This window comes from Capricornis sumatraensis, chromosome 21, assembly GCF_032405125.1.
Source record: "Capricornis sumatraensis isolate serow.1 chromosome 21, serow.2, whole genome shotgun sequence".
Classification (NCBI taxonomy): domain Eukaryota; kingdom Metazoa; phylum Chordata; class Mammalia; order Artiodactyla; family Bovidae; genus Capricornis; species Capricornis sumatraensis.
The window spans coordinates 37,924,428-37,940,984 of NC_091089.1; the positions used below are offsets into that span (position 1 = coordinate 37,924,428).

Genomic DNA, 16,557 nt, shown 5'->3' on the forward strand with positions numbered 1-16,557 from the left:
ATTAAAAAAAATCTGAACCTATGATGACTTAATATTACACGTTACTTTAAATAATGTTCTATAGCATCTTCGTGTCCTTTTGGTCACATTTTGGGTCTTAAATAGTGAAATAGTGAAGGGTGAATAAGACTCCTGATGTAGACTGATGAAATCACTCTCCAACTGGGTTGAAATATGGCCCATTTTAGTTTTGAGATTGCCACAATCCCAGCTCCTCTTTTGCAGTATAAAGGATCATTATAAAACCTCTATATTAGGCAGGAAACACATTTAATTTGGACCTCTTCGAAATTCCTTCGTTCATTTCCAGGTTCTATTTCCTCTGTAGCTCATCTAGAATGAAACTGATTTCAGCCATGACAACTTGAGTTTGAAGAGGCCTCAGAAACCGTCCTGGAGAAGGAAACAGCAACCCATTCCAGTATCCTTGCCTGGGATTTCACGGACAAAGGAATCTGGCGGGCTACATTCTAGGTGGGGTCGCAAAAGGGTCAGAGGGGACTGAACAACCAAATAACAACAGGAACTTTCCAGTCTCATTTCCTCCTTTTTCAGGCTGGGGAAAGAGGTCGAGGACAATTAAGTGGAGGATGCGAGGAAGTCTTCTGCGCGGCAGTCAGGGGCGCTGTGTCCGTTCCTTTACTAGATCCAACCTAGAGTCCCAACAGGTGTTAGAAACAACAGTAACACGTTACAACCAAGACAAGCCTATATGAAATACCCTCCAAGTACCTTGATGTTAATTTCTGTGCAAAATCCTGAAAGGGAGGGCTAGACATTTTCACTAATAAGGAGACCAAGTTGAGGAGCGGGGCAAGGCTTTTCACCCAGCTCCTTTAGTAGAAAGAATAAAGCCGCAGCTTGGATCGCCCCGCCATTTGGAAACAGGGGTGGAAGACGCTTTGAAGAGGCTGCCGCAGGGACACCAAGCCCCTCCCTGCTCCCTCTGCGGCCCGGCGGGGCGGGGCGGAGCCCGAGCCGGTGGGCGCAGGCGGGGCTCAGTGCGCAGGCGCGCACCTGTGCGGCGCAGCGGGCGCGCGCGCCCCCTTTCCCGCCGCCCTCGCCGCCCCGGTCTCTCCACCCGCAGGCCCCGCCTCGCTTCCTCCCCGCAATCGCCCGGTGGCTCGGCAGGAGGGCGGCGTGCTGCTGCGTCATCGCCAGGGGCCGGTTTGAATGAGTTTCTTGTCGCACCGTGTCTGCCGCAACCACCGCCACCGCCGCGCCTCCGCCTCGGCCGCCACCGCACCTCCTTCGCGCCCCCTTCCCTTCGCCGTCCTCGCCAGGCCCGGCCTTCCCGCGCCCCGCCATGCCGCTCTACTCCGGTGAGCCCCTCCTCGCCGCGCGCCCGCAGTCCCGCCCGGAGCTAGGCCGCTGGGTAGGCCCGGCCTGCGGGGCGGACTCCCGGCCGAGCACTGGGTGGGACGACCGCGGCGCCGAGGGACCCCGTGCCCTTTCCTCTCGCCTCGCGAGTTCCGGGCCTTGCGGCGCGAGGCGAGCCCGGGGCCCCCGGCGCCGCCGGGTGGGTGGGGTGGGCGCGGGGGGCGAGGTGGGGAAGCAGCTCGCGTCGGCCCCCTCCGAGTGGTGACTCTGCAGAATAGTTTGTGTCGCTGTCCTCGCGTGCGGGGTGGAGTGAGGGTGGACCAGGCTGGAGGTGCGGTGGCATTTTCCAGGCTTCTCGAGTGGTAGCCGCGGGAGGGAGGCGGCCAGGAAGGGAAGCCTGGGCCAGGGAGTGATGGAGGGGCCGGGGATGGGAGGTTAGCTTCCGAAGTTCTTGCGATTTTTCTCGGCTTACTGTTTGCGGCCACCGCCCCTTTTGCATCGATTTCAGTTTTATCCCGAGGCAAATGGCGAACTTACCTTTTTGCTTCGTTTTTGTTTCATGAAACATTGTTTTGGGCTTCCACGGCCGAAGCACAGTGTTAGCTTTTGAGAGGTGAAGGAATACAAATATCCGCGGGTAGGGCATCATTTCATTTTGATTGGCGTTTGACAGTTCCCCCCCCCCCCGCCCCTTTGGCGTGATGGTAGTCCAGTGTGTGAGGCAGGATCACGTTTTTACTGAAGTTAATAGACCTTGCTGTCTCCCAGTCTTGATTCAAAATGGCACCTAAAACCTGTGGTGGTTCCAGTTGGCTATGGGTGTGTAATTCATTGGTCATGATTGACACTCTTATCTTAATTCCTTTCGTGAACATTTAGCATTTTGAAAGAATGACATCAAACAAAGGAATAATATTTAAAACTCGAGGTGGATTCTTGATATTCTAGGCTTTTGAATTAAATACTTTAATAATGATTTTTTGTTTTGGAGGGAGAAGTATGAAGTAGGAAAGCATAGCTTTATTGCTTTACCAGGCAAAAGGGGAACCACAGCGGAGTAATGTCCTCAAAACTCTTGTGTGCCTGAATGCTTTATTAATGATTGTTCAACCTCTTTCTGAAAGCCTTAACAATTAACAGTAGAACGTACTTGAAATATTCTATTTATGCAATAAAAAATTTGATGGGCATTAAGTAATGGCGGGTAAATATCAGTGTATGCTGATACTTAAACGCACAGGTAGGCTCACAATTAAACCAATCCCTGTCTTTGTTCCCCTCGAAAAATGCCTGTACTCACCAAACTTCCTAGCTTAAAAATTGAGTTACATCTTAAATATTTAATCAGATCTTTTTCTTATTTCCAAAATGAGGGAACTGAAGTAGATTTCTAAGGTTTCTTCCTTTGACATCTCCATAATGAGAATCTGTTTACTTCCAGTTTCTGTGAAAAGCACTATATTTAAAAAAAGATCATTTTAAGTACTGATTCATAAGATTTAGTAAAAAAAAAATCCTATCTCATATATGGTGAAGGGTAAGTGCCGTAAATACGTTTGTGCAAAGCTCAGGTTTTTATACATATTGCTTTGTTTTAATCTTCAATATAATCGTTTGGTACTGGTATAATTGTCCTTTATGGGTAAGCGAAAAGTTTAACTTGTCCACAATGACATAGTTAAATAAATTTCAGATGTATTCATCTTCATTATTGCTCATACTATTCTGATCTTGTCCTCTCTCATCTTTTGTTTGTGCTATTGTTTTATGTTGCTGGCTTATCTCAGTGATTGTAGTTGTTTCCTTTTCAAACCTATATTTTCTCTGCCACTGCTGGAGTGATCTAACATTCAAACCAAAGTGGCTTTTATAAACCTTTCAGGGGCTGCACATTTTAACATGACTTACATTGTTGTCCCTGACTTGATCCTTGGTCCGTTTCTCCTTTTTCAGCTGCTTCCCCTTCACTCTGGGAATTATTTGTCTCTCAGGATACCAGTGCTGCCTTATGCTTTTGAGTGTCTTTTCCAGAAATGCTTTTATTCTTATTCTCAGGCTAACACCTAATTTCTTCTTTGAGACTCAGAGTCAATAGTGGTAACTTGTAGTATCACTTTCTCCAGGGTGTTCTTCCTCACTCGTGAAGCATTCCCTTGTGTTCCTCTGGCATTTGTAATATTCATATTGTATTGTTGGTTATTTTAACCTTTTTCTGTCTTTCCTTTATTAAATTGTAAGTCCATAGAATCTCCCTAATGCATTCTCCTGGGTTTATCACTGAATGAATGCTAACATTGATTGAACTGGGATTTGGAGTCAGGGTCACACTTTTTTTTTTTTTTTTTTAATGGTGCTGCATGGCATGAGAGGTCTTAGTTCTCTGATCAGGGATTGAACCCAAGCCCCTTGTAGTGGAAGCATGGAGCCTTAATCTCTGGATTGCCGGGGATGTTCCAGGGTCACTTTTTTACATTCTGATTTTAGTAATCAGAGAAATCAGACAGCTACTAGTTGTGGGAGTCTCATTTTGAGTAGGTATAAAGGTTTCAGTGGAAACAAACTATGTAGATCCTTGAGTTAGTATGCTTACTTAAATGACAGCCCTATGGGGCTTTGGGGATCTTAGTTCTCTGATCAGGGATTGAACCCAGGCCCTGGGCAGTGAAAGCGTGGAGTCCTAACCACTGGAACACCAGGGAATTCCCTAGTTTATTTTTACATATTTCAGAAGTAGCTATTTTATGAGATTGATTGAATTTTTTATTATGGTAAAGTATATGTAATGTGTTCTAAAGTATATGTACTAGTTCTAACCATTTTTAATTGTACAGCTTTTGACCTTGAGTGCATTCACATTGCTATGCAAACATCACCATCCACCTCTGGAAATTTTTGATGCTCCTAAACGGAAACTGTACTCATTTAGCAGTAACTCCCTGTTTGCATTTCTCCCTAGCCTCCACCATTTTACTGGCAACCACCATTCTACTTTTTGTCTCTTTGAGCTTGACTACTCTAGGTACCCCACATAAGTAGAGTCATATAGTACTTATCCTTTTGTTACCTAGCTTATTTCACTTAGCATAATGTCTCCCAAGTTTCATCCATGTGGTAGCATGTGGCAGAATTTCATTATTTTTTTAAGGCCGAATAACGTCCATTGTACATATATATTAGATTTTCTTCATTCATTCATCTGTTGTTCAGCGCTTGGGTTGCTCCTGTTTCTAGGCTATTGTTAAATGATGGTGCTATGAACATGGACATGTGAATATCAGTTTGATTCCCTGCTCTCCATACTTTTGAGTGTATACCTGGAAATGGAATTGCTGAATCGTTTGGTAGTGATTCTGTGCTTAGCTTTTTGAGGAACTGCCGTACTTCCATGGTGGTGGCACCGTTTTAAATTTCCGTGGAGATGCACAAGGGTGCCAGTTTGCCTATATCGCTGCCAACACTTGTTATTTTCTGTGTGTGTTTTTGTCATGTTGTTTTTGTAATAGCCATCTGAATGGTTGTGAAGTAGGATGTCTATATTTTTTAATGATTCAGGTATATTTTTTGACTTTTTTTTTGTTGTTTGTTTTTTAATTTGGCCACACCATGTGGCACGTAGGATCTTAGTTCCCCAACCAGGGATCAAATGCAGCCTCTTGAAGTGAAAGCAGAGTCCTACCCATTGGACTGCCAGAGAATGCCTGCATTTTTCTTAATACTTGACCACTTCTTGCTCAGGAAGCAGACCTTACCTGATTTTAATGATTGTTGCCGGGAGAAATATCAAGAACCTCAGATATGCAGATGACACCACCCTTATGGCAGAAAGTGAAGAGGAGCTAAAAAGCCTCTTGATGAAAGTAAAACAGGAGAGTGAAAAGGTTGGCTTAAAGCTCAACGTTCAGAAAACGAAGATCATGGCATCCAGTCCCATCACTCCATGGGAAATAGATGGAGAAACAGTGGAAACAGTGTCAGACTTTATCTTTTTGGGCTCCAAAATCCCTGCAGATGGTGACTGCAGCCATGAAATTAAAAGATGCTTACTCCTTGGAAGAAAAGTTATGACCAACCTAGACAGCATATTCAAAAGCAGAGACATTACTTTGCCGACTAAGGTCCGTCTAATCAAGGCTATGGTTTTTCCAGTAGTCATGTATGGTGGATGTGAGAGTTGGACTGTGAAGAAAGCTGAGCACTGAAGAATTGATGCTTTTGAACTGTGGTGTTAGAGAAGACTCTTGAGAGTCCCTTGGACTGCAAGGAGATCCAACCAGTCCATTCTGAAGGAGATCAGCCCTGAGATTTCTTTGGAAGGAATGATGCTAAAGCTGAAGCTCCAGTACTTTGGCCACCTCATGCTAAGAGTTGACTCATTGGAAAAGACTCTGATGCTGGGAGGGATTGGGGGCAGGAGGAGAAGGGGACAACAGAGGATGAGATGGCTGGATGGCATCACTGACTCAATGGACGTTGAGTCTGAGTGAACTCTGGGAGTTGGTGATGGACAGGGAAGCCTGGCGTGCTGCGATTCATTGGGTCGCAAAGAGACACGACTGAGCAACTGAACTGAACTGAACTGAAACGCATTTTGAAGCCTGCGAACCTTATTCTATTCTGGGAGGTGTTTCAGTGTTGTCATTTTTTGAAGATATTTTTTGAAGATATTATTGGAGGAGGATTCAGAAACCTTGAATATTTACTGACTAGTTTTGTGACGTTAATAAATCAGTCTGTTTCTTTTAAGTCTCAGTTTCCTTATTTATCAAATGAGAGTTGGATTAGATCCAGTTAAATTTTATCCAAGATCTTTTGCATTCACTTCACTTCTGACTTGGTAGGCATTAGTAGAGTAAAAAGGTTAGTGACATAGTTTGGTGTTCAAGAACTAGCCTAGTAGTCCTAAGGATCTTCTAAATCTTTAGCCTTGTTATTTTATAAACGAAAACAAAATTATGGTTTGTTTGCAGTTACTGTGAAATGGGGAAAGGAGAAATTTGAAGGTGTAGAATTGAATACTGATGAACCTCCGATGGTGTTCAAGGCTCAGCTTTTTGCACTGACTGGAGTCCAGCCGGCCAGACAGAAAGTTATGGTGAAAGGAGGAACACTGAAGGTAAAATTTAGTTGAAATTTTCATTACGTACTTGTGAAAATAATTAGCACCAGAATATGTAACATTTGAGGTATTTTTATTTGGTGACTGTATATAGTCTATGGGATTAAAACTCTTATTCATGTTAAGAAAGGAACACTGTAGCTGTTTCAAAACACTGCTATTGAGCAGCATTAATGTGTTTATTTTAAATGCATGGTATCAATGAATACAACTTAATTTTTCCTTTACTTCACTTACAATGATCACACTGATTTCAGTTAGGAGTCCGGGCTTACCAATATCATTGATGAAGGGCCACAGAAAAGATGTAAAGGTATTATCTTTATTATTATTTGTAATCCTGGGCAAGTATAGATTTTAAAATACGTTTTCTTTAAGAATTAGATGTGAAGTGCTAAGGAGCTCTAGTTATTTTAGAGATAAGGATTGGCTACCCCTGTTAACTGGGCAGTAAAACAGTATAAGAATACTTATTCTTCTATTTTCTTTCGTATTCAACTGTATGTACTTTAAAAATGAGGAAACTAAATTATTTTATGTATTTGATAAAAGAGGAAACTGATCATCAGAGAGGTTTAAGTAACATATAAGGGACCAAAAAAACATGGAATTTACAGATCAAGCAGATCTGGGTTCAACTTTGTGTGACCTTGGAGAAGTACATTATCTCAGGGGCATATGTAGTTACCATGCCTTTTGATTAGCAGTAATGATCCTTAAATTGAGAAGGGATTTAGGAACTTACTTCCCCCTTTGAAGCATGATGTCCAAAAAGAGAGAGTAGCACCACCCAAGGGAACCATATGGAATGCCTGGTACCTTCTGTGGAAAGGAAGGAGTGATAAGGAACTGACCTCCTATGAAAGGAAGGGCTTAGCTGCCAAAATATCTGTGCCAATCAGGGCATTTCAGAAAACACAGTTTAAATGAACATACAGAAGTTAAAGTATTTGTTAATTGATGCATGGGTGTGAAATTTAGGTCCTGAGAAATATTTGTGGATGCAGCAAATATTAGTAATGGTTAGTTTGCCTTGGGTGGTCTTATTTACTTTCCTGGTATAATTTGTAGCAGCACTTGCATTCTCAAAGTCTCTTGATTTGGGTGATTAGTTGTATAATCATTCTAATTGTGTAGACCTATTTCATTCCCTAAGTTGTTCTTTGTTTTTAACACATAAATTATTTTTAGCTCTGCTGGTTCCAAACATGCAGAAAGTTAGCGTCTGTCATATGTCATCAATCAAGGGTTTCACTACCTTTGTGCTGCCAAATTTACTGTCTTTTAGAAGGTATCTTAGGTAGTTTAAACAGTTATTAGACCTACTAGTTTTAAGGCTGCATTAGGTTTTTTGTTTGCTTTTTTAAAAATATTTTTGATTACAGTAATTTTAAAATGTGCATGCAGAAAATTTTTTTTGAAGTAATCTAAAATTACTTGATTTTTAGATTATGTTTGGATTATACAAGGATGGTTAAATGTTTATTATTTGTCTTTAAAACAGGACGATGATTGGGGAAACATCAAAATGAAAAATGTGAGTATTATCTTAAGAATACTAATTATAATGCAGTTCCCTAATTATTACACAAAATGTATTTTTAATGCTTTTTTTTTTCCTGTCTATCCAGTTGTTCCAGCATCACATGTTGAAAATATTTTCCTTTTCACATTGATTTGCCTTGGAGTCTTTCTTGAAAATCAGTTGTTGGCCTGTTTTTGAACTCTTGTTTCATTGATATATTTGATTAATCTTGTACCACATGGTCTTGGTTGCTGAAGCTTTATAATAAGTTTTGAAATAAGGTAGTGTAAGTTCTCCCAGTTTTTTCTATTTCCTCAAGATTATTTTAGCTCCTTTTCTTTTCCTTATAATTTTAGAATTAGTTCCTACAAATGGACTCCTAGAATTTTGTTTTAGATTGCATTGAATCTGCAGTTCAGTTTGGGGAGAATGAACATCATAAAGGTATCGAGTACCAAAATCCTTAAATAACGTGTTGTTGTCCAGTTCTCTTAGCTCAGATAACTTTTCAGTATGGAAATCTTACATGGTTTTTGTTAGTTAGACTCTGGAACTTATTTCTTGGCTGTTAACGACTTTAAAAATCTTTGTTTTCCAGTGGTCGTGGCTAGTTTATAAAAATACAGTTTATATTTATCCTGTGACCTTGTCAAATTCACTTATTAGTTCCCAGTAGTTCTTTTGTAGATTCTGCTGGGTTTTCTATGAACATAAGCATGACTATTTTCAAATTGAGGCAGTTTTACTTTTCCCTTCCCAATCTTTGACTTGTTTCTTTTTTTGCCTTACTTCACTGCTGGCACTTCTAATACAGTGTTGAATAGAAAGTGGTGGAAGTGGATATCTTTGTCACTTACTAGTTCACTGAGACTGTTTAAGTTATGATTGGCTATTGAATTTTAAGTGCTTTTCCTGCTTATTGAAAGGATCATATTTTTCTCTCTTACTCTGATAATCTGGCTAGTCTCACTGGTTTTTCACTATTAAACCTTGCATTTTTGACATGCTGTTCTCAGATTTGTTAATCTTTGTGACCTCTTTATACCCTCAAATTATTTTTAAACCCTCAAATTATTTTAACTTCATATATATGGGTTATATCAATATTTATTGTATTAGAAATTAAGACTGAGGGAGTTTGGGGGAGAATGGATACTTGTATATGTATGGCTGAGTCCCTTCACTGTTCACCTGAAACTGTCATGACGTTTCAATTGGCTATACCCCAATACAAAATAAAAAGTTAAAAAAAAGGCTGAGAAATTAAAAATATTATTCATTTAAAAGTAGCAGTAACAAACCTATTAACCTGTTAATTTCATTTTTAAAAAATATTTTTCAGAACAGCAAAGTGAAAGAATGGTCTTGTACATTTTTTCAAGTCTCTTGACAGTCTAGCTTAATAGAAGATAAATTAATTTTTAGTTTTGTTTCTGCAGTCTCAGTTTGTTGTGATATATGGCTTTGGCTGAAGTATAAGTAAGATATCTGGTCTCATAATAGTTAAATATTTAGAAAAGAAAGATGTCTTTTAAGTTAAAATCGTGAACATTTTTCTTTGATAGTACACCAAAACTCAGCATGTGGTAGTTGGTTTATTGGTTTGTTTGATACTTTTGAACTGTGGTGTTGGAGAAGACTTTTGAGAGTCCCTTGGACTGCAAGGAGATGACTCATTGGAAAAGACTCCAATGCTGGGAGAGATTGAAGCAGGAGGAGAAGGGGACGACAGAGGATGAGATGGTTGGATGGCATCACCGACTCGATGGATATGAGTTTGAGCAAGCTTCAGGAGTTGGTGAAGGACAGGGAAGCCTGGCGTGCTGCAGTCCATGGGGCCACAGAGAGTTGGACACGACTGAGTGACTGAACTGAACTTGAGGTCTTAGAAACCACATCAGTGACCTTTTGTATGTTAAAAATCTGTTTTGCATTGAAGAATGGATCTTATACTTGTGAATGACTTTGAAACATCATATATTGGTCATTTGGAAAAACTGTTTTTCTGAGTTATTTAGATCTTTCATGTAAGTACTTTCATGAACTGCTCATGCATTTCATTATATAATTCTTCAAAATTGCATTTATTAATATCACTATCAACCTCAGTGGAAAAGTCTTTAATTCTAGAAAATTGTCAGATGCATAGTGACAGATGGAAAATTCTTTTCACTTAAAAGCTCGAATTTTGTCATTGGCAGCTATAAATATTGTCAGTACTTTGCCCTGAAACTACTAGCTCAGTTTCTTCATTTTTGAAAAAATGTTACTAAATACTCAAGTCTAAAAACCCATAATTTGTCAGTTGTTTTAAGTAAAAATTGTATTTTGTTAAAAAAAGGCAAGTAGTCAGGTTTCCAACACAAATGTTCGTGCAGGCTTATTGTGAAGACAGCTATCAAGTAATTTTGGTATGCAGAAGTGTGTTTTTTTTTTTTTAACTTACTTGGTACTTTGTAATTTTTATTATACCTTCATGTGTGAATAGCTTTCTCCATTATCAGCATCCGCCACAGAGTAGCACATTGGTTAAATTGATGAACCTACATTGACACATCATTATCACCAAATGTCCATGGTTTGTTAGGTTCACTCGTGGGATTATGTGTTCTGTGGGTTTGGACAAATATATAGTGATGTGTAAATTGTTTCACCATCCTAAAAATTCTTTATGCTGTACATGTTTCTCTCTCTGTACCCTTGACAACTATTGATATTTTTATTGCCTCTAGTTATGCCTTTTTCAGAATGTCGTATAGTTGAAATTATAGTCTGTAGCCTTTTCAGATTGACATCTTTAGTAATATGCATTTAAGTTTCCAAGTCTTTTCATGGCTTGATAACTCAGTTCTTTGTTCATTCAGTCGCTCAGTTGTGTCCAGCTCTTTGTGACCCCATGGACTGCAGCACGCCAGGCCTCCCTGACGATCACCAACTCCTGGAGCTTACTCAAACTCATGTCCATTGAGTTGGTGATGCCATCCAACCATCTCTTCCTCTGTCACCCCCTTCTCCCCCTGCCTTCAATCTTTCCCAGCATCAGGATCTTTTCAAATCAGTCAGTCCTTCTCATCAAGTGTCCAAAGTATTGGAGTTACAGCTTCAACATCCGTCTTTCCAGTGAATATTCAGGACTGATTTCCTGTAGGATTGCCTGGTTGGATCTCCTTGCAGTCCAAGGGACTCTCAAGAGTCTTCTCCAACACCACACTTCAAAAGCATTAATTCTTCGGCACTCAGCTTTCTTTACAGTCCAACTTTCACATCCATATATGACTACTGGAAAAACTAGGTTTGATGAGATGGACGTTTGTTGGCAAAGTAATGTCTCTGCTTTTTAATATGCTGTCTAGGTTGATCATAGCTTTTCTTCCAAGGAGCGAGTGTCTTTTAATTTCATGGCTGCAGTCACCATCTGCAGTGATTTTGGAGCCCAGAAAAATAAACTGAGCCACTGTTTCCACTGTTTCCCCATCTATTTGCCATGAGGTGATGGGACCAGATGCCATGAGGTGATGGGACCAGATGCCATGATCTTAGTTTTCTGAATGTTGAGCTTTAAGCCAACTTTTTCACTCTCCTCTTTCACTTTCATCAAGAGGCCTTTTAGTGCCTCTTCACTTTCTGCCAATAAGAGTGGTGTCATCTGCGTATCTGAGGTTATTGATACTTCTCCCGGTAATCTTGATCTCAGCTTGTGCTTCATCCAGCCCGGCATTTCACAGGATGTACTCTGCATATAAGTTAAATAAGCAGGGTGACAATATACAGCCTTGACGTACTCCTTTCACCACTACCAGTCTGTTGTTCCATGTCCAGTTCTAACTGTTGCTTCTTGACCTGCATACAGATTTCTCAGGAGGCAGGTCAGATGGTCTGGTATTCCCATCTCTTGAAGAATTTTCCACAATGTGCTGTGATCTACACAGTCAAGGCTTTGGCGTAATCAATAAAGCAGAAGTAGATGTTTTTCTGGAATTCTCTTGCTTTTTCTGTGATCCAACAAATGTTGGCAATTTGATCTCTGGTTCCTCTGCCTTTTCTAAATCCAGCTTGAACATCTGGAAGTTCACGGTTCATGTACTATGACCACATTTAAAAAAGGGAAATAGCATCTTGGTATTATTGAAATAGTTTTGACTTCACTGGCTCCTTGAGAGAATCTGAGAGACCCCTGGAGGTTCACAGACAGTACTTTGAGAACAGACTCACTTGGATCGTGATGTGTTTATCTCTTACTTACTGCTGGATTTAGTTTTCTCATATTTCAAAAGATATTTTTATGTGTTGATGAGGCATATTAGTGGTTTTGTTTTGCATTATCCTCACTTTGTCATCAAGAGTTATGTGGGACATTCATTTAAAAGAGTTGGAATGTATTTCCTTTCTGTTTTCTGAATGAGTTGGTGTGAGATTGGTATTATTTTCTGTAAATATTTGAAATAAGTTACCAATATATTACATCTGGATTTGGGTTTTCTTCACGGGAATTTGATATTGTTTCTCTAGTAGACACCAGGCTATTTTGATTTTTTTTTTTTAATGTTTTTGCGTTTTAAGTGTTTTTAATGTTTTAATGTTTAATGTGTTTTTTTAATATTTTTCTTTTGAGGAATTTGCTTATTTTAAATACATTGAATTTATTGACATAAAGTTGTTCCTAGTGTCTGAAATAATTGTTAATTATCCTATTAGATCATCATTATTTATCGATGATCCTTCTTATTTCTGTTATTAATAAAAATATTTTGATCAGTGTTGGTAAGGATTTATCATAAGTCTGTTTGATTTTTGATTTTGCTGATTTTACATATTGCCCATTTTCTATTTTGTTGATATTTACTCTTATTTATTTCTCTTTGGAGTTTAAGTTACTTCATTTTCCTGCTCTTTAAGGTGTATGCCTAGATTATTGATTTTCTTTAAAACTATTTTCTTCTTATAGACATTTAAAACTATTATTACTAATTCTTCTTTAAGCACTTGTAGCTGAATCTAGCGGTTGTGTTTTTATTATATATGCTGTGTTTTTGTTATACAGTTAGCGGTTTCGATATGCTTTGTTTTTATTATACAGCTAAAATACTTTCTAAGATACTTCGTGATTTCTCTTTTGAGCCGTGGATTGTTCAGAGCTGTATTTCACTTCCAGTTAAATGGGGCTTTTTCTAATAGGTTGTGTTACTTATTTCTGATTTGATTTCTGTCATGGTCACATACACATCCGATATTATTTCCATCCTTTGAAATTTATTGAGAACTTGTTTTATTCCATTCATTTGAATGTTGTCTGTGCTTTTGGAAAAATAAGGTATGCTGCGGTTGTTGGGTAAAATGTTCTGTAAATGCCAGTTAGGTCAAGTTGGTGTATAGTCTTCATGTTCTTTCTGTCCTAACTGGTGTTCTATGTGTGTCTTTTATTAAATGTGTCATAATCTCCATCTCTTGTGGATTTGATTGTATCTCCTTTCAGTTGTATCAGTTTAGTTTCGTCTGTTTTTAGGTGCATACATGTATAGGATTGTTAATAGCTCTATGAGTTGACCTTTCATCAAAATGAACTATTCCTCTTTATCCCTGGTAATATTCTTTGCTCTTGAGTTTTTGTAGATTTTTGGTCCCTTGTTTTACAGATTACTTCTAGGTTTTTTATAGATGTTTATCAGGTTAAGGAAAGTTCTGTTTCTAGTTTGTAGAAAGTTATCATGAATGTGAGTTGAGTTTGTCATATACTTTTTACATATATTTTGAAATGTTAGTTTTTTTATCCTTTAATTTCTTAATGCAGTGAACTATACTTCCTTTTAGTTAACCAATCTTAATGTATTTTCTTTTAAATATAATTCAGATTCTACTGGTAGTATTTTGTTAAAATTATTTTTGTGTTTCTCTGTGTGAAAAACACGGTCTGTAGTTTCTTGGACTATCTGAGTCTTGCTGTCAGTGTAATGTTTGTCTTATAAAATGAGTCAAAAGTAGTCCTATGTCCCCTTTTTTCTGAAAGAGTTCATATTCTGAAACTGTTGCAGAAAATTCTCCAGTGATGTTCTCTAGGCTTGGAGCTTTGTTTGTGGGAAGACATTTAATTAAGAATTTAGGGTCTTTAATAAATGTAGGACTCTTCAGATGTTACATTTTTTTTTTACACCAGTTTTGGTAATTTGTGTTTTTTAGGTAGTTGGTCTGTTTAGTTTCAGTTGTTGAATTGATGACATACTATGCTCTTAATAACCTTTAATTCTAGACTCTCTAGTGCTATCATTTCAACATCCCCTCCTACCCTGCTCTGTAGTGGCAAATTGTGATTTCTTGCTCATTGTCTCTGTCACCTAGGGAGAAGTTGTTTAGTTTCATTGATTTCCCCTACTCCTCATAGAGTCAACTTTTGCTTGTTCATTTGTTATTTTATTGATTTTTCCCTCTTTGCTCTATTTCCTCCTTTCACTTTGATTTTAATATATACTTGTGCTAGCTTCTTAAGGTAAAGCTTATTTGATTTATTAATTTTAGGCCTTTTTTGTTTTCTGCTTTGCCCATTTTTCTGTTGTATCCATATACACTATGATTTTTTTTTTTTAGTTTGTCAAAATTGTGATTGTCATAATGGGGAAGTTTTAAGGTTTATACAGTTAGTATCATTAGTCCTTTCATCTTTTATGTCATTTCTAGAAAAACCTTCCAAAATGGCAAGATTTTTAAAAAATTAACTTGGATGTTTTATAATTGTTTTATTTTATTTACATTTAAGTCCTCAATTTGTAATTCATTTTGGCATGGCATGTCATAAGGTAAAGAGCTAGAATATTTTTCTAAATTATTATCAATATTCTTCAAATGTAATCTGTTAATAATTTTAAAGATATTGTTTTAGTCTTCTTTTTCAGAAATTTCTTAGCTGTTTTCATAGGCATGAGTTTATTGCATGAATGAATCATTTTGTAAGGTCTCAGAAAGGGATTTGATTAAATTTATATAATAATTTGGAATCACATCTTTATAGTAATTTTTCCAGTCCAGAAACTTGTTGTGTCCTTCAGCTTATTTAGATGTTTTTTAATATCCTTATGTAAAGCTTTATAGTTTTCTTATTAAAATAGTATATATTTCTTATTATGTTTACTCTTAGATTATTTGGTATTCATTCTTTTTAGTTGCATTTCTAGCTGACTGTTGCTAGTATATTCTTCAACTATTTGGTTTTCCTGAGACAGTTGTCTTTGGAAAAAAATTCTTTAGTGATTGCTTAGTACTCCTTTGCTATTATCTTATAGAAAGTATAAGTAAAAATAATAGGTGATAGAATGATTGTCCATAGGTACTTATAAGGCTTGAGTTTGTTGACCTTATTTATTTCCTAATTTAATGATCTAGATATTTTTATCTTATTGGTCTTTCTTAAAAAATACATTTTTCTGACTTTTCTCCCCTGTTTTTAAACCTCACTACCCTCTTTGTCTCAGGTGTTCATGTCTTCCAATTAAGATATTGAGTATGATGTTCACGTTTCAAGATTATGAGTTTTAGGGTGACAGTCTTCTTTGTTCTATTGTGTGGAATGTTACATCTGTATTAAATGAGTATTTCCTTAGGTTAATAATATGTAGAATTATAAAATTGGACATTTTGAACTAATTTATATATTTGACTTGATGATTTCCAACAATGGAGATTTTTCTGTTCAGTTGTAAATAATGGTTACAGTTACAGAATAGACTTTCATAGGAATATTACCACTGCTTAGTGTGTTATGGAGAGAAATGATGCCACTAAAGATGAATGATTGAAGAAATCTCTCCTTTCCAATATTGAAAACATTCTCAGCTTTGTGACAGTGTTTTTGTCCTTAGCTTTATTGAGGTATAAATAAAATATAGTATATAGAGAGTAAAATTCACCTACTTTAGAGTTTCATGGATTTGGTTAACTTTACGCAGTCATGTCATTACTCCTACAGTCGAGATACAGATGTTCCAGCATTTCGCAGGTGACCTTTGGCCTGAAGCAGCACCCTAGCATTTCATGATTTTTAGTGTATTTACAGAGTTGTGTAACCTTCACCACAGTCTGATTTTGGAATATTTTCGTCACCCCAGAAAGAAATGTATTCCCATTTCCAGACACTCTCTTTTCCCATCTTCACCCCTTGCAACCACTGACCTGTCTAGATTGACCTTTTCTGGTACACAGAAGCACGTGATGTATGTTTTTCTGTGTCTGACTTATTTGCTTGAACATAAACATGGTCAGCTTCTGAGTTTTCATGATTTTTTTTTTTTTTTTACAGGGAATGACTGTACTAATGATGGGGTCAGCAGATGCTCTTCCTGAGGAACCCTCAGCTAAAACTGTCTTTGTAGAAGACATGACAGAAGAACAGTTGGCATCTGCTGTAAGACATGCCACGTTTTATATACCTGATTATTACTTTTTAAGAAGTATAGTTAGTAAGATGACTTTCAAAAAGTAGTATCTGTGCATTTTGAAGATTTAATTGACATCAGGATGCATGTTATCAGCAGTAAACCAGAGTTTTGTTTTTGAAATTGGCTCATGGGATCCTTTTCTAATTGAACAATTCATTACAAAGTCATTAATA

General features: G+C 37.8%; 1 protein-coding gene across 2 annotated transcripts in view; it reads left to right on the forward strand.

Annotated features, from left to right (window-relative positions):
• Positions 1-1,141: 1,141 nt before the first annotated feature.
• Positions 1,142-16,557, forward strand: part of USP14 (ubiquitin specific peptidase 14) — a 36,595-nt gene continuing 21,179 nt past the window's right edge. The window contains exons 1-4 of one of the 2 annotated variants that reach the window (XM_068993967.1): positions 1,142-1,322; positions 6,288-6,433; positions 7,941-7,973; positions 16,246-16,350. In XM_068993967.1, coding sequence (XP_068850068.1) covers positions 1,307-1,322; positions 6,288-6,433; positions 7,941-7,973; positions 16,246-16,350 — 300 coding nt within the window. In that variant the 5' untranslated portion in view covers positions 1,142-1,306. The remainder of the gene's footprint in view (positions 1,323-6,287; positions 6,434-7,940; positions 7,974-16,245; positions 16,351-16,557) is intronic. The other variant, XM_068993968.1, reaches the window with a different exon arrangement.